The 22,145-nt window shown below is 54.3% G+C and overlaps 11 protein-coding genes across 11 annotated transcripts; 4 read left to right on the forward strand and 7 right to left on the reverse strand.

The window, feature by feature from the left end:
* Positions 1-458: 458 nt before the first annotated feature.
* On the forward strand, positions 459-1,364 carry G647_00052 (uncharacterized protein; the record flags this gene model as incomplete). The annotated part of the gene is made up of 1 exon (XM_008723455.1): positions 459-1,364. One exon carries the CDS (start codon positions 459-461, stop codon positions 1,362-1,364), a length of 906 nt encoding a protein of 301 aa, XP_008721677.1.
* A 616-nt stretch (positions 1,365-1,980) lies between these two features.
* G647_00053 (uncharacterized protein) lies at positions 1,981-2,712 on the reverse strand (the record flags this gene model as incomplete). The annotated part of the gene is made up of 1 exon (XM_008723456.1): positions 1,981-2,712. One exon carries the CDS (start codon positions 2,710-2,712, stop codon positions 1,981-1,983), a length of 732 nt encoding a protein of 243 aa, XP_008721678.1.
* A 271-nt stretch (positions 2,713-2,983) lies between these two features.
* On the reverse strand, positions 2,984-3,946 carry G647_00054 (uncharacterized protein; the record flags this gene model as incomplete). The annotated part of the gene is made up of 1 exon (XM_008723457.1): positions 2,984-3,946. The coding sequence occupies one exon, from the start codon at positions 3,944-3,946 to the stop codon at positions 2,984-2,986; it is 963 nt and encodes a 320-aa protein (XP_008721679.1).
* A 21-nt stretch (positions 3,947-3,967) lies between these two features.
* Positions 3,968-4,540, reverse strand: G647_00055 (uncharacterized protein; the record flags this gene model as incomplete). Its single annotated transcript, XM_008723458.1, has 1 exon — positions 3,968-4,540. One exon carries the CDS (start codon positions 4,538-4,540, stop codon positions 3,968-3,970), a length of 573 nt encoding a protein of 190 aa, XP_008721680.1.
* Positions 4,541-4,663: 123 nt separating this feature from the next.
* On the reverse strand, positions 4,664-5,314 carry G647_00056 (uncharacterized protein; the record flags this gene model as incomplete). The annotated part of the gene is made up of 1 exon (XM_008723459.1): positions 4,664-5,314. One exon carries the CDS (start codon positions 5,312-5,314, stop codon positions 4,664-4,666), a length of 651 nt encoding a protein of 216 aa, XP_008721681.1.
* Positions 5,315-6,258: 944 nt separating this feature from the next.
* G647_00057 (uncharacterized protein) lies at positions 6,259-8,515 on the reverse strand (the record flags this gene model as incomplete). Its single annotated transcript, XM_008723460.1, has 7 exons — positions 6,259-6,590; positions 6,635-6,711; positions 6,764-7,029; positions 7,079-7,230; positions 7,283-7,717; positions 7,771-7,906; positions 7,958-8,515. The coding sequence occupies 7 exons, from the start codon at positions 8,513-8,515 to the stop codon at positions 6,259-6,261; spliced, it is 1,956 nt and encodes a 651-aa protein (XP_008721682.1).
* A 2,524-nt stretch (positions 8,516-11,039) lies between these two features.
* Positions 11,040-12,006, forward strand: G647_00058 (40S ribosomal protein; the record flags this gene model as incomplete). The annotated part of the gene is made up of 3 exons (XM_008723461.1): positions 11,040-11,193; positions 11,295-11,608; positions 11,671-12,006. The coding sequence occupies 3 exons, from the start codon at positions 11,040-11,042 to the stop codon at positions 12,004-12,006; spliced, it is 804 nt and encodes a 267-aa protein (XP_008721683.1).
* A 358-nt stretch (positions 12,007-12,364) lies between these two features.
* On the reverse strand, positions 12,365-14,170 carry G647_00059 (phenylalanine-tRNA ligase, beta subunit; the record flags this gene model as incomplete). Its single annotated transcript, XM_008723462.1, has 1 exon — positions 12,365-14,170. One exon carries the CDS (start codon positions 14,168-14,170, stop codon positions 12,365-12,367), a length of 1,806 nt encoding a protein of 601 aa, XP_008721684.1.
* A 753-nt stretch (positions 14,171-14,923) lies between these two features.
* Positions 14,924-17,010, forward strand: G647_00060 (uncharacterized protein; the record flags this gene model as incomplete). Its single annotated transcript, XM_008723463.1, has 5 exons — positions 14,924-14,986; positions 15,042-15,147; positions 15,200-15,351; positions 15,400-16,590; positions 16,645-17,010. 5 exons carry the CDS (start codon positions 14,924-14,926, stop codon positions 17,008-17,010), a joined length of 1,878 nt encoding a protein of 625 aa, XP_008721685.1.
* A 775-nt stretch (positions 17,011-17,785) lies between these two features.
* Positions 17,786-19,653, forward strand: G647_00061 (uncharacterized protein; the record flags this gene model as incomplete). The annotated part of the gene is made up of 2 exons (XM_008723464.1): positions 17,786-19,539; positions 19,602-19,653. The coding sequence occupies 2 exons, from the start codon at positions 17,786-17,788 to the stop codon at positions 19,651-19,653; spliced, it is 1,806 nt and encodes a 601-aa protein (XP_008721686.1).
* A 676-nt stretch (positions 19,654-20,329) lies between these two features.
* On the reverse strand, positions 20,330-21,776 carry G647_00062 (uncharacterized protein; the record flags this gene model as incomplete). The annotated part of the gene is made up of 3 exons (XM_008723465.1): positions 20,330-20,703; positions 20,814-21,480; positions 21,663-21,776. 3 exons carry the CDS (start codon positions 21,774-21,776, stop codon positions 20,330-20,332), a joined length of 1,155 nt encoding a protein of 384 aa, XP_008721687.1.
* Positions 21,777-22,145: the final 369 nt, after the last annotated feature.

Below are 22,145 nucleotides of genomic sequence, written 5' to 3' on the forward strand. Positions count from 1 at the left end.
GTCGCGTGTAAGAAAAGCGTGACGCCATGCTGCCCGAAAGATGAAGGTCTCTCGTTCTTGCCGGTTCTGTAAGGCTTGTATTGAGCGTGGCTGCCGGTTGAGATCAATGTCTTCACATGTTCCACTCTGTCAGTGCTGTCGAGAGTGGCTGGCGCTTTTCTCGACTCAAAACTCTCGCGCTCTCAGCGCTTCTGTTGAATCTCGATGGGTATAAAGGGGAGATCCTGCTGCTCTGGTGGACTTCGGGGTTCCGGTTCCCGCCATGCTCAGCTCGGGTGTTGATATTGTACACGGTCAACTTCTCTAACGAGACGTGACCCATCAGCCACTGAAGGGTATCGGTCGTTCAGGCCAACGAGGCGCCTAACACAACCACCGGAGGTAGTGCAACCCGCCCGCGTGTCGAAGAGCACCCGCTAACATCGCACTGCACAGACTGAGACCGCGCCCGCATCAAAATGTATTGCCTCGCCGTCCTCGTCGGCGTCATTGGCTTTGTCTCAGCCTTACCCACACGAATCATCGCGACAGGCCAAACAGCCATTGGAGGAGTGTTTACTCCTTCACTAGAGGCAGCGGATCCTGCGCTCGACGCCGTCGTAAGAATACCACAACAACCTGCACCTTTCCCGACGGGCACGCCCTTCCGACCGAAGAGCCAACTTGAGGCGCCCTCTAGCGGCATGGCGGCGCCCTACCGCAACATCACAGCTGTGCGGCCTCACGCCAACAAGGTGTCGTTGAAAGATCTGCACACCCGCCAGGACAACTCGTCCTCGCCCTCCTCAACTTCCTCCAACGCAGGATCCGCTCTTGTTTACAACGCCTGCACCTTCACCGTGCAGAGCAACATCGTGCATGCGCCCCGCGCAGGGGAGGCCGGTGCGCCAGAGGAGATTACAGGCGCTATTGCTCCAGGCGAGACGTTCTCGCATCCTTTCTCCCATGACCCAAACATGGGCATCAGTTGGAAGATCTGGCGCACCGATGGCGACAACAACAATCCCGTCCAGTTCGAGTACGCGTGGACGCCCGACACGGCGCGCATCTGGTATGACATGAGCATGATCAACGCCGGAGAGATCGAGTGGCTGGAGCCCGACAGCCACGAGGGGGAGACCATCGAGGACGGGGCCAACAACGACGGCACCGGCGACTTAACCGGGAAGGTTGCCGTGGAGCATCCGTTTGGCGGGGATGACGAGGGCATGAGGCTCGATCCACAGGGCGGTGGTGACTGCGATCCAGTCGTCTGTCCCGCCGGAGAGCAGTATTGCCTAAAGGCATACAATACTGACACCGACGACCAGGCAATGAGGGACTGCGCGGAGTCTGCGGACCTGAGATTGACGTTGTGTGGTTGAGACGGGAGTGCGCGTAGATGGCGGGTGTCGAGTCAGGAGCCCTTAGGACGTTGCCGTATATTGGCATAGGTTGTGATTAGAGCGTTTCCTGTCCAGCGCTGTCTGTTGTGAGCGGCGCCGATGCACGTCGCTTTAGATCGGTGCTGGGAGTAGGTTTCGTGGACGATAAGGCACTGGATCTGGATAGACACATGGCTGGGCGGATTTGTTATGACTTTGCAAGGTTGAGATCTGCTCGGGCTGACATTCGGCTCAAAGGACAGAGGTGGATGGATTGATGATCGACGGCGTTGGTGGCAGTGCGTGGTTTGCAGCACACCAGGCGTGGGCGTTCGACGTAGACTGGCCAGACGTGATGTTGTGATACCTCTAGATCTGGACTCCCTCAGAATAGAGCAATACCATCAAAGCGCGTGCTGGCTGCCTCTTTTCCACGTGCGCCTGTGCTCCGCCGTTACCCTTGCCCATCAGATCGATGGCATGAGCTCGGAAGGTATCTGCCCTGGAGCCATGTTGTCTGCATGTTTCCATGCGTTTGGCATTGGGCCCATATGTTCCCCATGCCTGCATGCCTGCGTGCCTGCTTGCCCTCACACGTGCGCTCTCCCTCGCGGCTTCACCCATCCTTGCCCAACTTTTTCCGAAACACTTTCCGCTCCACCTCCCTGATCTTCTCCTTCTCCTCCATCTCGCGCTCAATCTCGCGGACCCGCGCCTCCCTCTCCTCCAGCCTATGCTTCACCGCCGCGGCAGTCTCGTCGCGCAAGCGCGCAATCTCCTCCCTCTCGCGATCACTCAGTGCTCCACCGTGGTGGCCGCCGCCGCCGTGCGCCGTGGTCCCCGCGGCCGCGAAGATCTGCGCCCGCAGCTTCGCGAACCCGTACTTGGAAAGCTCGGCCTCCGTGAACGGCTGCAGTGTGATGGGATTGGTGTCCGTCGCGCTGCCGGAGAGTGCTGTTTCGGGCACCTTCACCGAGGGCAGCGAGGGATGGATGGGCGTCGTGCGCAGGGGTGAATCCAGCGGGACGGGCCCGGCAGGCTCGGTCGGCCCTGCGGTGGTGGTTGTGGCAGTGGTGGTGGTGGTGGCAGGAATGGCTTTGGGCGATGCCTCGGGCGTGGGTGGTGCGCCTGCTGGGTCGGTAGCGCTGTTCGGGACGCGTGTTGCAGTGGGAGCAGCAGAGGTCATTAGGGTATCGCCGTCGGGGTCGCTGGCGGGGTTGCCGTCACGTGTACTCGTCGCGGCTGGCTGGGTCGAGGTCGAGGGTCCGGCTGTTGCACCGGTGGATCGGTCGGCGGTGCCGTCGAGGGCTAGACCTGGCGGAGGTGCTTGCGACACGTCTTCTGCCATAGATGTGTCAAGAGTTGAAAGAGTATGAATTGTGGTTGAGCGTGCGGAGTACTTGATATTTCCAAGAAACGACAATCAATTGAGACGTTTCTCCAACTTGAGTTTACGTTTAGTTGCCGCTTCCATCACCGTAGTGGCTACGGCGAGTCTTATGCTGCAGAGGCGAAAGCATAGTACATGCACAAGCAGGGGATTCTTCTACCTTCATTCATCGTCTCTGGTTGTGCCTCGGACTCTCTCTGATGAGACGCAACAGAAACCTGCGCAATGATCAGGCGTGTACAGTGACGAACTGTCCAATTCCCGGCACACCATTTGCAACAACATACACCACGTACGGTCCTGGTGCAAGCTTGAGGCCCTCTGGCATATACACCTCAACTCTCTTCCGACCAGTGGGCAATGTCTCCCAGCCACGGTGGACAAGGTAGACCATCACCTGTCCCATGTGAACGGAATGGGTAACAAATCCACCAGCATAGAGGATGACGTCCAATGTGGATAGCCCCTCTTCCATGTCAAAACCGATTGTGAACCTCGAATTGATCTCGAGCTCGAGCCTTGAGAGCCTGATATCCTTCGGCCGCCGAGATGCACTATCACCACGCAAGTATGGTGGAGTCCAAATCTCAATTCTGAATTCAGTTGGAAATGCCTTGTCCTGGTTGTATGATTCCACTTGACTCAAAGTGACTGGCATCTCATTTGGGTTGCTCCCAGCGACGAGGACTGTTCCATCCAGTAGCAGCAATGCAACCGAGTGGTAGAGTCTCGCAATATTGCTCTGACCAGATGGCGTCCATTGATCTGAGCACGGATCGTAAATCATCGCCTCCAACGCGGGCTTTGTCGCCAATCCGAACCCTTGTGCGCCTCTTTGGCAACCATTGATCCAAAGCACTGTTCCATCAAGCAGCAATACACCTTCTACCATACCTCGAGGCTCTGGCATCTCGGTCATTTCCCAGCGAGGCTCCCGACTCATCGGCCTCAGTCTGCCACAGCTTGCATCACATAGACTGTCAATGAGTTGTGACATGCCCCCACCACAAATCATGACCTCTGGCTCATAGTTATTGCCTCTGTGCAGCGGAAGCATCACGCTTCCGCCTGTGTTGGGGTATGTTCTGTGCATTCCTGGCATATTTGGCATCTTCTTGATGGTCTCGCTGGCAACCACATCGAAGAGCTCTGACGAGGTGTCCGAGAAGATGAATAGCGAGCCATCGGGCATCAAGTGGAGGAAAGGGTACATCTAGTACGGCATGGTATCGACCAAGATGTCCATGAGTATATTTTCACCATTGCTGACTCCATTTTCATCCAGTATCTCGAATGTCGGGTTGTTGTTGCTGAAATTTGACGGATCCAGGCCGTTTAAGCTGCCTGCGGCAACGAACATCTTGCCGTCCGCCAGTGTCTGTGCGGATGCATACCATCTGTTTGAAGCCAACTTGTTTCCTGGCTCTTCCCAGCCGTAGGTCTCATTCTGATTGCCGAGATACCGAATTGCATCGAAGCCATCTTGAACCGTCGGATCGAGCCAGAGCAGAGGTGCGTTTCCACCCACAGTCACCAGTCGCCCATCGCCCAGAAACGATCCGCCACAGCAGAATGGGTTTGTGGCGACAGGCAGAGAAGTCAGGCTATGGGTTTCGGGATCGTACAAGGAGGAATATGCGTAACGATTGTTGGGCAACCGGAGTTCCGAGTAGTCTTCAACTTTGTCCAGAAACAGAACTTTGCCTGAGGGTGGTATGACGGCGGCATGCATTGCAGGTACACCAGAGGAGGCCACCACATTAAAATAAGAGCAATTGATGTCCATCGCTAAGATAAATGTGTAACACGATCTGGCGATAGTGTAAAAGTTGAATGACCGAGAGGTCCGAGGGAGAGACGGCGCAGGTAGGTTTGGCGTGGGAAATGATGGATGCGGCTTCCACCTTCATCACGCCTCCCTCCAAACATCCCATAGTCCAGTCAGGTTGCCGCTTCGGTCTTTGATCACTTCGATGACCTGCTCTTGAGATCCTTTGCTAGACTTGTCGCTAGTAATTCGTCCCAGCCCATCATGCACAGCGACGATACGATCCAAGCTGGCTGCCAGCGTCTTCGCCAGCGTCTCATGACACGATGCTACCCTCAGAGTCTCTCCCATTGGACCCAAAAAGCTAGAATCCAACGCCATGGTCCTGGTTGTTCTGGATCGAACTACGTCTTGCTTCTGCTGCATGTCATCTGCTTCCTCCCTCTCAACCAGAAACTCCACTATGACCAAATTGTCGCCCGACGATCTGGAGAGCTGCGTGATATTTCGGCCCAGACTTGCCAGTAAGGCGTTCGCTTGCAAGAGGTTGCTTCGTCGATAGGTGGCAGAGACCGTCGGGCATAGCCCTTGAATAAGGACAAGATTGTGGAAAATGCCGGTTTCGCATCGTCTTTGGTGTTTCTGGGAGTCTCGGTACACACCGTCGCTGACTTCAGCAACGCTTTCCGCTATTCCAGCTAGGTCGAAGTACTGCAGTAGCCGCACCGTCTTCAGAAGCTCGATGGCAGCTTGTGAGTCAGATATTATGTTAGCCAGAAGAGCATGGAGCATCGGTACTGTCTGAAGAGCATGAGGAGCGATTATGTAAACGTTCGGCAGGGTGTCGGGTCCTGGCGCTCTGGCATTGGAGCTGAGAAGGGCTGTCGCGAGTACGTGTAGAGGAAGTGATCTCTATGGCACCCAGTGGGAGTTAGTTTGGAAATCGCTTGGGACAATTCATCGCTGTGCCTAGTCTGCCAAGAGGTGGAAACAGCTCAAGGGATGGCAGCAAACCTGGTTCATGACAGACTCACTTTTCCTGGCGTTGCTCCGTCGACTTCTCCCAACGACCCAACACCAACGACATGCCCACCAGCCCAAACAGAGCCAAATCTCTTGTCAAGGCCGGGCAGAAAGATACCCTTGGGATGAGTCACCGGCAAAATATGGCTAGAGGCTGCTTGTCGATCGAGGCTACTTTCACCCTCGAGCTCTAGAAGCATTGATGCCTTGATGGGCTCAAGCATGGTTCCCGAGTCTGCCTGTTCAGTTATCCTGGCACATTAGTCCTGAAAAAGAGGCTCGGCCGGCTGTCTTCCAGAAGATGCGATGGCCCAAACGCGTTCTGTATGTGTCAAAGCGACGATCTTGAGGGCATAACTCCAATTCTCAACAGGTCGTGTGTTGTTGTACTCCGAATTCAACAGCACGTTTTGTGTCCCGAACATCAGATTGGGGATTCTGTCGATCTATTTACATTCAATCACAGGTCTTCATCTCCATTGATTCTCACTAATTACTGACAAGTCGAGTTGCTATGAACTGTTTAGAGAATTACAAGTGTGCATCTCTGTGGTCCACATCCAAGTCATGGTCTTTCTCCGCTCATTCGCGAAATCCTTCAGTCGAGGTGTAGGTGTTAGGTGACCACCAAGAAATGCATAAGCACCTAGCCTCGGACTGGCAAGAGCAGTGACCATTATCAAGCTGAAGTATGCCATCCACCATGCCTTTGTTCACCACGCAGCACCAGCTGCGGCACTAGCACCGTCGCCAGCACCCCAAGCATCGCCCGCGGCCATGTCAGCATTCGGCGCAGCAGTAGCGTCACCACCGTCCCAAGCATCATCGCCAGCACCTGTATCTGCAGCAACTTCGTCGAAGTCTGGATCCTCCTCTTCATCGAAGTTCAGAGTACCGCCTTCGGGCTTGAAGTGTTGAAGGAACTCGGGGACGTCTTGGTGGGTTTCCAGTAGAATCTTGGTGAGGAAAGGGCCAAGAGCATCGTCTTTCTCATTGTAAAAAGACGTTGCAAGACCTTCATTCCCGATTCGTGCAGTGCGACCTGCTCGTCGTCAGTGTGAATACAAACAGTTCAAGGAGGCATCATACCGATTCGATGAACGTACTCGTTCTTGCCATCATGATCAGCAGCCGGAAGATCGAAATTGATCACATGCATCACGTTGCTGGAGAGCTTATCAGTGGTGCATTTCGTGTCGTGGACCGGCTCATGCTTACCGAACATCAAGACCACGAGCGGTGACACCAGTGGCGACCAGGATAGGCTGCACACCAGACTTGAATGAACGTAGGGCGTCTTCGCGTTCACTCTGTGTGCGGTCTGAATGAATTGAGGTCGACGGCAGTCCAAGATTGTACAGATAGTCGTCAACAAAATCTGCGGTCTTCTTGAACTTGACAAAGATCAAGGTACGAGACGGGGGCATGGAGAGGAGAAGGTCATAGAGTGCCTTCATCTTCTTGTCTTGGTCACACCACATAATCTGACTCTGGTCAGCAGGGCAATCGACGACTTGAGAAAGTGAGACGTACGTTCTGTTTGACGTTGATATGAACACTCCCAGTCCGACCGATACTAACATGGACGTAGTCAGATGCTAGATATCGTGCAGCCAACTTCTTCAACCGCTTGGGGAAAGTTGCGGAAAACAGAAGATATCGATGATCACCATCAGTATTTGCATCTGTGAGAATGTCAGTGAACCAAACACAAAGATATAGGAGCAAGGTACTGACCACCACCATCCATGATCTTGCTCATTTCTTCATTCCAATCCTCGTGAAGCATTTCGTCAGCTTCGTCAATGATGGTGAAGCGGAGACGGGCGAGAGAGAGGAGTTCTGGACGGCCCATGAAGTCGATCAAGCGACCGGGAGAAGCAATGAGAATGTCGCAGCCGCGCTCAAGTTGAGCCGCTTGTTCGCGAACAGGGGCACCACCATACGCAACGCAGGGGCGAAGCATCGAGCGGTAGCATAGGCGCCGTGCTTCATCGAAGATCTGGCAGCACAACTCACGAGTTGGTGCGACAATGAGGACCAGAGGTTCAGCTCGGACTCGATCGCGGTTTGGATCGAAGTTCAGACCGGGGCGAGGCGCAGCCAATTTCTTGACTTTACCCATAAGCTTGGAGATGACAGGAATCAACATGGCGCCAGTCTTGCCGGAGCCTACGTTGTGGTCAATAAAGAGTCAGAATAGATCTCCTAGAATTAAGACTTACCAGTCTGTGCGACGCCAATCATGTCATGATTAGTGATTACAGAAGGAATGGCGTAGGCTTGGATAGGTGTTGGGAGCTTGTAGCCACACAACTTGATGTTCTCAAGCACAACAGGGTGCAGACCGGCATCCTCCCACTGTTCAAGATATGAGTTTGAAGAAAGCGGGAGGTAAGTGGAAACACTTACATTAGAGATGGGCTTCAGACGGGTCTTGCATTCGACAGCAACTTCCACGGTGGCGTAACTGGAGATGTCAGCAGGGATTCGGTAGAAGGTAGGAAAAAGGACTCGCTTCTCGATCTTCGCTCCAGCACGATTGATGTACTCGCCATGGAACAGCTCCTTTTCAAGTTTCTCATCACGAGGACCAACATCACCAAACTCCTCCGACCACTCATACTTGGCAGCATCGTGCGACCAATTGCTGGTGTGGTATCTAGACTTGGGAGTGTCCTCTACTCCTTCGGCTTCAGCTGCTGGCGCTGCGTCAGGTTGAGCTTCAGACTCGTCTCCATTGAGGGCGTTGACTGGGACTTTGGAGGTGTAATTGTGAGCTATGGGCAGGACCCAACCAGCATCACGAGCAGCCTTCAATGCTTCCTCATTCTTAGGTGGACCAGCAGGTGTTGCAGTGCCGTTAGCAGGTGGAGTGACATCCGCGAGGGCCGATCTCAAGGTTTCTGTTTCCCAGGCCGGATCAGCGGTGTCAGTGGGTGCAGGGGCTGTTCCCCAGCTATCAGCCATGATCACTGATGACTGCTGGTGAACCAAAAAGAAAGGACTTTGAAAGAGGAACGGGAGGTAAGGAAAGTTGTCGGGGTGTGATCAATGAGAAGGGGAAGAAGAGGTGGTGAGGTGGAAAAGAAGATGATATTTGTGCCCTAAGCTGCCTCACCACCTTGCCGAGAATCGGGGGACATGCAAATGCACAGCAAGACGGTGACGTATACTCCGCCTTGATGAGGATGATTGGCTCTTTGAATGAGGAGAATGGTCGCGGAGGTGGTGAGTGAAAGTTGAATGAGGACGTGGTCGGTCGCGGAGGTGGCAATGAAAGGCAGGTGAGGGTTGATCAGTTCAGAGAGGCTCAAGTGAGCTTGGGGTTATGCTCAAGTCAGAAGTCTGTCTTTGGTTCCGGGCACAGCACCGAGCATGCCAGAGAGAATAATCAACTCTGAAGAACACTCAGAACTATACACAATGACCTGGCTCCCAGGCCTTCCCTGTATGGTCATTGTCTTCCCGAGCCTTCAGACCTGACTTGTAGCGCACAAGTCTCTCCTGAATGGGCCTTTCATTCTTTGTTGGGGGATTGCTAAGTCCTCCCTCCCCCAGTCGAGATCAGGGAACAGCAGTGCTGATTTTGCACAGACGTAGCGCGTCCTTCAGGATGTCTGTCTCAACCCCAAGCCCACGTCGGCGCTCTGTCTTGGTATCATCCTGCATTCTTCGAATGTTGCCCCGAGGACAAAGGCATCCTGCAATTTCGCTCCCGTCAGACCCCACACAAGTACCTAGGTACTCACACAATGGTCTGAGATTGGAGACCAAGAGCAAGAGATGGAGGTAGCTGAGCAATGTTGGGGAAGGACACATCAGGTTCGGCTCCCAGCCATGAGCGCATCGTCAATCTCAAACGTTGACACTGGCTATTCTCGACTTCTCTCCGACGAACAAGTCCCTGGCTTGATATAGCTAGCACAGGCAACAATCCTGCCCTGTTTGAGGATGATATCGAGATCCAATGGACTTCCAGCGGTCACTTCCAGAAAGATCCAGAGATTGGATACTGTTTTGTTGGGTTAAATCATGAGGAGCTGGCTTGTACTGGGTACTGGGTTGGAGGGCGGCCACTGTCAGGGCTGACGACGGTAGGGGCTTCTAGCACAGGAATCCAGGGACAGACCACTGCTTTCGAAGCACTCTACCTGTCAGTATCCACCGAGGTGCCGGCAGGACCAATCCAGAACCACAGCATCATACACAACAAGCACAGTGGATTTGCGCCTTTTGGGGAGTGGCTCTGACGCCGTATATGAAGCAGGTTCAAGAGCGGTGAAAACGTGAGCTCAAGAGGTGGACATATCCTCACAAAGCTTGATTTGATGACCTGGCATGTCGCAGTACTGGCTGCCTCATCAGCGAGACCACTCAAGTACTGTGATAGGAGTTGGTTTGTCTCTGACACCCTCAACGCCAACGATGGGATGGAAAGCGGCAATCGCTCGGCCCGTCTGTAGGAGCAAAGAGAGCTGGACAAGCGCAACCTTCTCATATCTGCCCTAGCTGCTCCATTGTGTCCAGCTTCGGGGTCGTTCTACCATAGGGTGCTATGGTGAGAGCAAAAACCATGCTGTTATTGGTGCCGATACAGGAGGCATCGCCTTACTCGTGGAGCGGTTTCAAATGTGTTGTATCCTCAACTCTTGGGAAGCTCGCCGGCGCTTGCCAGGTACGTGTACTCCACGTTTGCGGCGACTTCGATATTCGAAAGGCAACTTTCCGTGCCCTAGAGTGCCTCAAGATTTCACCCAAGAGCTCAGGGATATAATCCAGATGCGGAGAATGAACAATATTGCTTGGTGTCTGTTCTAGACATCCAGAGATTGCTGACTTCTCGGATTGCGCCGGGACAGAACTGGCTTTCAGTCTACTGTGTACAGGGACGGTCAGCCTCCAGGATGTTTTGCGCTCAACGTGGATCGGCATCAGCCGAAAGCAATTGATGCGTATTTTGCACTACCACGCATGTGCCTACTTCAAGATGTAAGTGCGCCCAACGAGTGGCGCCTTGAGACCCTACCAGGCGATGTACAGGAGCACGAGAGCTATGCGCCCGATTACCAGCTTACCGTTGATATTGGAGCAAATATCTTAATCCTCAATGTGGACAGGTATCCAGCAGCAGGGGGCAACTCAGGATTTAGTGGCCAGATCACCGCCTATCAGATAACGATAGCTTAAGCCACTGCCATTATTGGATATCATAGAATGAGGCTGGTGGCACAAGTAGCACCGGCTTCGAGTAGACAGACACTACCCCGTCTCGCCCGTACGGCCTGAACGTGACTTTCCAGTATTAGCACTTCGGCGTATGAAAGTATGATCCGCAGTAGCAGGCTAGTCCGGAACATTTAGCCCTCTAGCGCGCACGAAAATATCTCTTGGCGTGCGACCTGCGCATTTTGCAGCCCACCTTGGACATCACCGACAACGAGTACGCTCGTCTCCCCAGTCTAACTCACCCTCCTTGCCCGACGCCGCCAAAATGACTACCCAACAGGGCGCTATCAGCAAGCGTCGCAAGTTCGTCGCTGACGGTGTTTTCTATGCCGAACTGAACGAGTTCTTCCAGCGCGAACTCGCCGAGGAGGGCTACTCTGGTGTCGAAGTCAGAGTTACTCCTACTGTCACCGATATCAGTACGACTCCCACTCCTCCATACCCAGAGTTAAATAGGCAAAGAAGCGCTTCTCCGAAAGACTTCAAGGATAATTGGAAAACTAACTCGAGATCGCCACAGTCATCCGCGCAACACACACCCAAGAAGTCCTGGGCGAACAAGGCCGCCGCATCCGCGAACTCACATCCCTGATCCAGAAGCGGTTCAAGTTTCCCGAGAACAGTGTCTCCTTGTATGCCGCCAAGGTGCAGAATCGCGGTCTCTCAGCCGTCGCTCAGTGCGAGTCCCTCAGATATAAGCTTCTCAATGGATTGGCCGTGAGACGTGCTTGCTACGGTGTGTTGAGATTCATCATGGAGAGTGGTGCCAAGGGCTGCGAGGTCGTTGTCTCTGGAAAGCTGAGGGCTGCGAGAGCGAAGAGCATGAAATTTACAGTAAGATTATGCCGTCCCACGAATTTTTGTCTTCAGGATCCATACTGACTCGGTGCGCGCAGGACGGCTTCATGATCCACTCCGGCCAGCCTGTCAACGACTTCATCGACAGTGCAACCCGCCACGTCCTCCTCCGCCAGGGTGTTCTGGGCATCAAAGTCAAGATCATGCGCGGCTCGGATCCCGAAGGCAAAGCCGGCCCCCAGAAATCCCTGCCCGACTCCGTCACAATCATCGATCCCAAGGAAGAACAGCCCGTCGTGCAGCCCATGTCTCAAGACTATGGTGCCAAGGCTCTGGCTGCCCAGCAGGCTGCCCAGGACGCGAGGGCGCAGGAAGAGGCTGGTGGCCAGACCGATGGTGCGGGCGAAGATCAGTTCAACGGAGCACAGGAGTAGGAATCTGGCATCGGTGGTGCTAATTCAACTGCGGCCGGGGTGGGTTTCGCTGCTAGCGGCTTCGACGGTGCACGTGAGCCTCAGCGTGCTATGCCTACCTACGATGCTGCTGGGGCGGACCACTGGGTCAATGGCGGCTTTTAGCTGGTAGTTCAGCATAAGCGAACAACCTGCAGACGGGGTTTGAGGAAAACAGGTGTACACCCAATGAACCGGGCGAATGCTGAATCATGTCTCTGAGCAGGCGCCGTCGACCGTAGCCATCGCAAAAGCGTTGAACAATGAAGATGAACCGTGCATCAAGTTTCTATTTTCTACTGGCCTTGCTCTGGGCGATCCCCACCACGACATCTGTTCTTCACAGGAAAACCTCAACATTGAATTCCAGCGTACTGACCGGATACTTTAACTCGAACTTCTCCAGCACAGTCGGATGCAAGATGCCGAAACTCCCGATCACCACATCCTTGCCCGCAATCCTAACATGAATGCTGGCCCCATGACCTGGGAAATACGTCGCATCATCGAGCTCTTCAATCCAGTATTCCATTTTGTTCCCGTTGCCACGGATCTCAAGTCCTTCCTCGTGGGTGATGAAAGCGGCTTTCAGCATGGTCATTACCCTGTCGAGAAGGCCGTGGACGACCTCGAAGCCGGACGTTTTGCCGTACCACGCCGCGGCGAAGTGTCGCTCGTTGCGTGCTTTGCGTTCCAGACTAGGGTCTTTGAACGCGACGTCACTGACTTCGAAGATCTTGATGGGGATGGAGTGGTGCTTGTTCTCTCTTATTGTCTTCAACAGCCCAGGTAGCAAGGTAGTCCGCACGACTTGATACTCGGCAGTCTTTGGATTTGCTAGTCGGATGGCTGTTCTACCGTCGTCTTTGCGATTGAGCCACGCGAAGTTCTCGTCGTGGGAGCAGAGGATGAGCGGCAAGACTTCAGCCCAGCCTGCCATGGCGGCTTCGAGGCGGAGAACGTCTGAGAGTTTGTTCACTGCCAGAGGCGCGGCGACTGTTGCGCCAACTTTGGGGAAGGCACGAGGGAGCTTATTGAATCCATAGCCAATACACACATCTTCCATGATATCCGCTTGATGAAGAACATCGGCTCGTGTGACTGGAACATCCACGTCAAGGAGATTCTTGGCTGATTTCGACGGTCGGGCGACATATGACATGCGGTTAAGAAGAGTACAAATTTCCTGAGGTGAGAGGTCAACACCTGTGCAAGCATTGATGTAATCTACCTCCGCAACCGTCGAGCGAGGCGTAAGGTCGGGCACTTGTCTCGACTGACCATTATGGTCGGAAATGATCTGAATGGGTTCGACGGTGAACTGTTCCGCTGTATATTGCGAGAACATAGTCACCATGATGTTCACGACGATTTCTAGCTTCGTCTTATCTGTCGCGGTGACTTCCATGAAGACGTTCTTGGTATCGAGGGTGATCTTGCTGAGGTCACCATTGATGATGGGCGGCAAAGAGCAAACCTTGCGGTTGGAGTCGTAGATGACCGGATAGACCGGCGAGTCCCTGATAATGTGCAGATACCGGCCGAGATGCTTGTCCTTCTCGTAGAATTGCATCAGTCGCTCCCCGTCCATTTCTTGTGTTTGGTTAAGTGGCGTGAATTTGATGTCCTTGGGAGGAAGCGCTTCATAGGTGAAGGGGCCTTGGATGGAGTCGAGATCATGGGTTCCAATCGACACAAGCGTTCTTTGGCGCGCCAGATTTTGGTGCAGCTTGTCCTGTAGATCAATGAAGGACTCGTATCTCGCCTGGTCGAATTTGATGTTCCGCAGGATGGCTCCTGAGACATAGGGTCGTATCCTTTCGCAATCTGGACTCACGGTGATTGTCTGCAGTTCCCCATTGGGCGGTGCCTTCAGTACATACTGAGGCGCGGTGGCCTTGCGATTGAAGATGTTGAGCATGAGTTGGATACCCTCGATGCAGAGCATGTCGTATCGGTTGGCGGGGATCTCGATCTTCAGTTGAGGAGGTTCTTGCTTGCCATTGACAATGGGTCGTTCTGTGAGCGAGGTGTCCTCGTCGAGCTCAATGCCGAAGTCGAAACATAGCTCGTCGAACTCCTCGGTGGTGTAGTCTCTTCCGAGGGCCCTGAAGAGGGCAGCCTTGTCCACGGTGATGGTAGGCATGGTGGAGGTGGCCCTCTGAAATGCGAGTTGTTGGGCGGGTAAAGTGCGTGGTAGCTGAGTCGGCTGGTACAAGGGGTAGTGGCTCTTTCTCTCGTGGTCTGAGTCACTGTCAAAGAGTTGCTGCGGAAAGAGTCATATTCGATGTCTTGGCGGGCGACTCACTCAAACGAAACTGACGCTGAGACGGGATTTTGGAATTTTGGAATTTGCGAAGCTGCTGTGCCACAGTTGCCCTTTCCGGTTCAGCCACAAGTCACTGTCTGCTGAATGACGGAGGAGCTCACACTTGCGAACCTGATTATCCCACCTTACAGAAGCAACAGCACCCCTTTTACGAGGTCTTTGACTCTAGACTCCTTAGCTTTGATGAGCATATCGTTGCGACAAATCCAGCCTCTTCCGTGTTGCCTGCATCCAACAGTACCTGTGTTGTGAGTTCTTGTTGTCCCGCAGTCTGTGACTACACATTTTGGCCCTCAAAACCCAACCGCGCAGGCGACGCATCGTCCTCAGGCGCCAAAACGCCTCATACTCACCAGCCTTACACCATGTGCGAGTGCAATGATGCTGACTGCCTCTCCAGCCAGATATGAGTTGGACCTTGACTTAGTCCTTCGTCGAATACCCGAATTCCTGGGACTGTTCCGATCCAAGACAGAACAGGCCGCGACTCATTTACCCAAACAACAAGCCCGACTTTCATTTACCCTTGAGAATTGGATGACCTTCTAGACTGTGCCAAGCTCATACAAAATGGAGGGTCAAGACAATGGCGACGAGCTCTATCCCATCGCCGTCCTGATTGACGAGTTGAAGGTATGGCCTCGCCTGTCGCCGACAGCGGCGTGGACTTTTGTTGATATGCAAACAGCACGACGACGTCCTTCTGCGCCTCAATGCTATTCATCGACTGTCTACGATTGCCCTTGCTCTCGGGCCCGAGCGGACGAGGGACGAACTGATACCCTTCCTGGACGGTATAGCGGTTTCACGCCTCATAATTGGGATAGCACTGACGCATCACCGTAGACTCGGTTGAAGACGAAGATGAAGTCCTCACAGCACTGGCGGAAGAGCTAGGAAACTTCATCGAATACGTAGGAGGCCCCGAACATGGTCACGTGCTCCTTGCGCCGCTGGAGAATCTGGCTGCGATCGAGGAGCCTTTGGTACGAGACAAGGTATGTAAGACGTTCAGAAACCACGGGAGATGAGTCTGACACTTTTAGGCCGTCGAGTCTCTCAACAAGATCTGCGTCGAGCTCGCTGAGCGACAAGTGGAAGAATACTTCATCCCCCTTACTATCCGCCTGTCGAAAGCCGACTGGTTCACATCCAAGATATCCGCGACTGGTCTATACGTTGCTCCCTACAAAAAGGCCTCCCAAGCATCACAGCAAGGCCTTCGGACTCAGTTCGGCCATCTCGTCCACGATGAGACCCCCATGGTTCGACGACAAGCCGCGAACAACCTGGCAAAATTCGTCAAGGAGGTTCCAGTCTCTATCGTCATTGATGAGATGATCCCCTTGTTCCAACATTTGGCCAGTGACGATCAAGACAGTGTCCGATTGCTTACCGTCGAAGTCCTTATCTCGATCGCGGAAGTCATTCCCAAGGAGCAGCAGCCCAGCCATGGTGTGCTACTGACTGCGCTGAGAAGTCTATTCGAAGACAAGAGCTGGAGAGTCCGTTACATGGTGGCCGAGAAATTCGAGAAGATTGCGAAAGCCGTGAACGAAGAAGTGGTCACTCGAGACCTGGTTCCGGCCTTTGTCAAGTTACTCAAGGACAGCGAAGCAGAAGTGAGAACAGCAATCGCCAGCCAGATCCCGGGCTTCTGCGGCCTGCTTGACCGCGAAACCCTTCTCAACGAGATCATGACCAGCATCGAAGACCTTGTCTCAGACCCGAACCAGCACGTCCGGGCTGCTCTGGGAACTCAACTCAGTGGACTGGCTCCCATTCTCGGCAAGGAAGAAACCATCTCACATCTGCTTCCGATGTTCCTGCAGATGCTCAAGGATGAGTTCCCCGATGTCAGACTGCACATCATCTCCAAACTCGAACTAGTCAACAATGTCATCGGCATTGACCTACTCTCTCAATCGCTCCTTCCAGCCATCGTCCAACTGGCGGAAGACAAACAATGGCGCGTTCGCCTAGCAATCATCGAATACATCCCCCTCCTGGCCAAACAGCTCGGCATGAAATTCTTTGACGAACAGCTAAGTTCATTGTGCATGGGCTGGTTGGGCGATACAGTCTTCTCAATTAGAGACGCGGCAACCCAGAACTTGAAGAAGCTCACCGAGGTGTTCGGCGTCGAATGGGCAAATCGCTCCATCATTCCTAAGGTCACAGCAATGAGTCAGCAGCAGAATTATTTGTACCGCATGACGACTTGTTTTGCCATCACGGTAAGCGCGAAACCCTTTCAGCTTGCGAATTGCGCGCTAACATTTTCCATCTAGATCCTCGCGCCTGTCATTACTCTCGATATCATCGCTGACAGCGTTCTCCCAATGATGGACCGCCTCGTCTCTGATCCGATCCCAAACATTCGGTTCAACGTGGCCAAATCGTACGCCGTTCTCATCAACACGCTCCGCCGCTTGCCAGCCGAAGGTACCTTGCAGCAGCTCGAACAGAATCCCAACTCCACAGCACAACCCAGTCCTAGAGGACAGGAATTGGTTGATGGTCAAATCATGTCGAATCTGGAGAAATTGCAGCATGACGAAGATGTTGATGTACGGTATTTTGCCACTGTTGCCGCTGGCGGCACGACGAATGTGTATGCCCAACAGCAAGGCGAGAGGATGGATACCGGACAGTAGTGCGTCCGTCAGGAGGCAAGACCGGTTGAAGTGACCGAGAGGGAGCTGTCGCCTGAGAGTGACTTCCACCTGGTTGACGAGAACGTTGATGAGAACAGGGAGGATGCTTCGCCAGCGCTTGTCAATCTTGCGCAGCACCTTGCGCCCCAGGACTGTAACGACGCAGGACATGAGCTGGAGAGGAGGAGCTCTCAATGGGTGTTCCCGATCTTCGGCAGGAGAAGGGAGGGAGGTGATATTCATTAAACTCTGGCTCCGCAGCGCAGGACAGCATATGGGATACCACTGGGTGCAATGGCATTGTAAGAAGACCCGGTAGATGGCACCAAATCAAGCGCCACGATGGATGAGGGAGATTGCAAGGCCTCATCATTCTTGGACCTCCGAAGCAACCGCGTTAGATAGATGAAATAAAAGAGCACTGAATAAACAGACCCATAGTGCGACGACTCAAAGTCCTCGACGGCTCGAGCGGATCCTGCTGTGACATACACTCTGGTGGTAGTCTTGAGAGTGGACGGACGGGTGTCGTGGCGTCTTGTGCGCTAGTCTTGCATCTGCGGCACCGTAGACATCTAGCAGGCCAGACGACTTGGTTCGCCGTACATTATGTAAGCCGGGGTAATTTCTCCTTTCGGCTGCCTTTTGACACCTGCATCAATTATCAGATGGTCCTTTCGAGTCGACCAGGTGGGCGACACCACAACAACCTTCAAGGCTGTGCATGAATCCGAAAGCAAGTCCCCATTGGCAGTCGAGCCATGTCCGAGAAGGCATGCTAAGGTCGCGCAAGTTTCTGGCGCTCATCGTCCTGCTGTCCACGGCTGCGTGTACCCTCTTCCTCCTGCGAAGTCCTGAGCAGATCCAGTCGCTCGAGCAGTCTGCGTCGTCGATACTACAAGATCACCATGCCCACGAGGAGAATGCGCCGGTCCTCCCGGCAAGTTCCCTGCTTCATCCCATCCACCAGCTAGTATCGCAAGCCGAAAGCGACTTCCAGACGCTCCGGGCGCGCCAGTCGCGGTCGCTGAATGATGCGGTTGCCGAGTACCGCAGGCGGTATAAATTACCCCCGCCGCCTCACTTTGACAAATGGTACAATTTCGCAAAGAAACGGGGTGTCGAACTCATCGACGAATATGACACGATATACCATCAGTTACTGCCCTTTTGGGCGCTGGACCCGAAAGTGATCCGCGAGAGAACACGAGAGGCTATTGGATTTGACAATGCCTTGATCGCGGTGATGATTCGCAATGGCAAAGTCACCAAGATTGAAGGAGGGGGCGATATGTACGCCTGGCAAAGAGAAGCTACACCCATCATGCTGGGAGACTTCATCAAATACCTGCCAGACATGGATTTGGCATTTAACATCCACGACGAACCCCGTGTCGTCATGCAACACGATGATCTCCAGCACCACGTCGAGGTGGCTCAGAACACAAACATGCCCAAGGCGTACAACGCGCCATCCCTGGCGAACGGCTGGTCCCCACGCGCCGACGACTTGGGCGAAGGTATTCGCATCAAAGAATACAAAACCACGCGCTTCAACCGCTTCGCCCACCAACCGACATGGTCCAATTCGCGTATATCTTGCGCTCCAGACAGCGCGGCGCGGAGCTGTCTCAATGATAAATGCACTGATAATACCACCGCCTACAGCGGCTTGCCGCTCGGGTTCGTCCGTAACGCGACCGCGTTCAGCGACATCTGCAATTCCCCCAGTCTGGAGAAGAGCTTTGGATTCTTCGATCGGCCCAACGCATTCGATGTCACGCACGACTTGTTCCCCATCTTCTCGCAAAGCAAGATCTCCTCGTTCCAGGATATACTATATCCAAGTCCGTGGTACTTTATGGGGAGAGTGAAATATGAGCCCGAACGGGACATGCCCTGGGAAGAGAAGAACCCGACGATGTACTGGCGAGGCAGCACAACTGGCGGCTTCTCTCGGAATGGCGGATGGAGGAGGCAACACCGGCAGCGATTTCTGACCAAGATCCAGCCCCTTAACACGGCCCAGATTCTCGAGTTGGACAACAATTCCACGGCCGAGGAAAGTCTTTGGCGCGAGAAGACCGTCTCGATGGCCGATATGGCCAGTTACTTTGACGTCAAGTTCACCTACATTGGGCAATGTGATCCGGGGGACTGCGATGCTCAGCGCGAATACTTTGGCACGGTGGAGCCGGTCAACATGTTCGATGCGCTCGCGTCCCGGTATCTGTTGGATATTGACGGCAATGCTTTCTCGGGACGGTATTACGCGTGGCTGTTGAGCAAGAGTCTCGTGTACAAATTGGCCCTGTTCCGCGAGTGGCACGATGAATGGCTTAGAGCGTGGGTTCATTACGTCCCGCTGGGTCTGGTCGGTGACGAATACGCCGAGTCGGTGAGGTACTTTGACCAAGAGGAGAGTGGCAAGGTGGAGGGGAAGAAGATCGCCAATCAAGGCAGGGAGTGGGCACAGAAGGTTCTCCGGAACGACGATCTCGAGGTGTGGTATTTCAGGTTGTTGTTGGAGTGAGTTATCCTGTTCCATTGGTACTGTTGTGCCTGCGTCATGCTGACTGATCAAACCGCAGGTATGGCCGTCTCATCGACGATAATCGGTACAATATTGGCTTTAGTTTGTAAAGACCTTGGAACCCTAGAACCTTTGTTGTTCCTGCCTTACAAGGAACTGCCACGTATGCTCCGAGCCTGCCCGCCGCGGGCCGCTTCGTATACCGCATCGCAGATCGGCCATCGCTATCAGCGTGTGGTGTGCATCCCCGTGTGGCAGGGGGCGCTGCGAAACAGAGATCCGGTGGAACGAGCCGCAAGACCTGGCTCCCGTACATATATATGTACATATGTCTTGCTCACCGCCATCTGGGTATGTTAGGTTTATCCGTGAGAGCACGGGAAGGTCAGATCTCAGAAGGTCTGTTGTAAAGTACCTATGCGCAAAGATGTTGCTTGTTTTGCGCTGCAAGAACAATTGCATGAGTCCAGACGGCTGAATGTGTGCATCACCAGCGGACCGCAGCATCCGTACTTGTATCAGCACAGATTCAACCGGTGTGGACGGAGTACGTTTGTCTATGCATGCATACTTTCCGGAATCCAGAGTGGACTTGATCTACCGCTACCAGGAGTGTAGCAGCTGGTGGGTTTTCTCATATACTGTACATACTCCAAATTCAATTTGCGCTGTGCCATCCTCTATATCCCTGACTTTTATGATGTTGGTTCACAGCCCACTCGGCTCAAGGGGCACACATCCAGGACGCCACGCTTCAGCGCGATTATCGAACGACTGACCCTGACTCTAATACCCTAACGCCCTCCAGAACCTCCTCGACAAATTCGACCCAATGTCGACCCAGATGCCAATCGAGCCCCTCGCGCTCGTGACCAGGTTCGTGACGGCGACGATGCGCCGGGTGAACAGATCGCTCTGCTCGAAGTCGTCGGCATAGCAGTCCCAGATCTCCTGGTCGTAATCCTCGGTCTGCGGTTCCAGCCCGACGGCCTTGGCATGTTCCTTGGATGTCTTGCTCGCGATGATCAGGCCCCGGCCGATGATGCCGTGGTCCGCGACGAGGCGCGTGCTCGCCTCCACGACGGCCTCGAGACGCGCCATCGCGCCACCGGCGAGGACGAACGCGCCCAGCGGGCCGAGGATGGGCGTGTCGACGAAGTCTGGGGGGGGGCGTTTAGTCTAATTAGCAAGTATTGCAAGCATAGCCAGCATTGCATAGACCTCTCTGTCTCGCTCTCTCTCTCTCTTTCTTGGAACAGGGCAAACGTACATGGATTGATCATGTTCACGCGGACTCCCAACGTGATGGGGCTCGTGATCCTCAGGCTCCGGAACAGGCCTACAACCCCGTGCTTGGCGGCTGTGTACAGCGGCTGGCCCGGCAGGCCTGCCAGACCCGCGACGCTGGCCACGAGCAGTAAATGCCGGTCTCTCGGTGCGGCGGCGCCTTGCTGGCCCGTCATGGTGGTGGTGGTGGTGGTGGTGCTGCTGCTGCTGCTGCACTTGCACTTCTGACTGCCCGGATTGCGCGACAGGTACGACAGAGCCAGGTGCGCGGTGTACAGCACGCCCGTGAGATTCGTCTCGTACGTGCGCAGTCTCGGCGGCGGCGCGGGCCCGTCAAGCCGCGAATAGTCCGGTACTTGTTGCTCGAAGAGTCTCTGTTCCTCGGCGTCGGCGATGCCCGCGTTGGCCATGACGGTGTCGATGCCGCCGTGGGGGGAGAGGCGCGTGGCTTCGCGGAAGAAACGCACCTGCGAGGACCACGACGTCACGTCGAGAGGGATGAAGTGGTGGTGTGGGTTCTCGGTCGTCTGTCTCAGCTGGGAGACCAGTTCCGTGCCTTGCTGGTGGTTGACGTCCCCGAGGATGATGTTGGCGCCGTGCGAGGCCCAGTGCCGCGAACATGCTGCGCCGAACCCGGACGCGCCGCCGGTCTAGAGGGGAGGGGGTACGTGCGGTCAGTAATTTATTGGGTTCTGGGATCGGGGCGCGAGAGTTATGGCGGAGGAGTGAAGATAGATTGCTGCCATATGTTTTCCCCTTTTAGAGTGAGACTGGGCCCCTCGCCGTTGACGGAGCTTCGTTCAGGAGAAGGAGTAAAAGTCCAGAGACTCACAATGACAATTGTCTTGCCTCGAATGTTGTCGAGGTTGATGGCCTGTCCCACGTCCACGGGTCCAGAGTGGACTACACCGGAGCTGTAGGGCGTAACGCCTGGCATCCCAGCCATAGGAGTTGTCGGCATGGTTTGTCGCGTGGACGATCGTACAGCTTCCGAACCTTGTTCCTGTGGGACCCCTCGATCCGCTACCGGGTGGTTAAGCACTACGCAGTACACCGGGAGCCGGGTATGGTTTCTGATGGCTGTATTTGTACGTGGAACGCGGTCGACTCATCGAGATGGCTGGCCCATTCTTCGGTTCAAGCTGGGACAACGTTCGGTGTATCTAGAGGTCAACCGGGCGATGATGTAGATCGGGTGCTTGATCTGGAGAGGCAATCTCGAAAGCTATACCAACCTGGTCGTTACACAAGCTCGTAGTAGTTTCAGTAGTGATTCAACCTGTGAAAGGCGAATGGCGGTCGAGGGTGGAAGTGA

The sequence above is a fragment of the Cladophialophora carrionii genome (assembly GCF_000365165.1).
Source record: "Cladophialophora carrionii CBS 160.54 unplaced genomic scaffold supercont1.1, whole genome shotgun sequence".
In the NCBI taxonomy this organism is placed as follows: domain Eukaryota; kingdom Fungi; phylum Ascomycota; class Eurotiomycetes; order Chaetothyriales; family Herpotrichiellaceae; genus Cladophialophora; species Cladophialophora carrionii.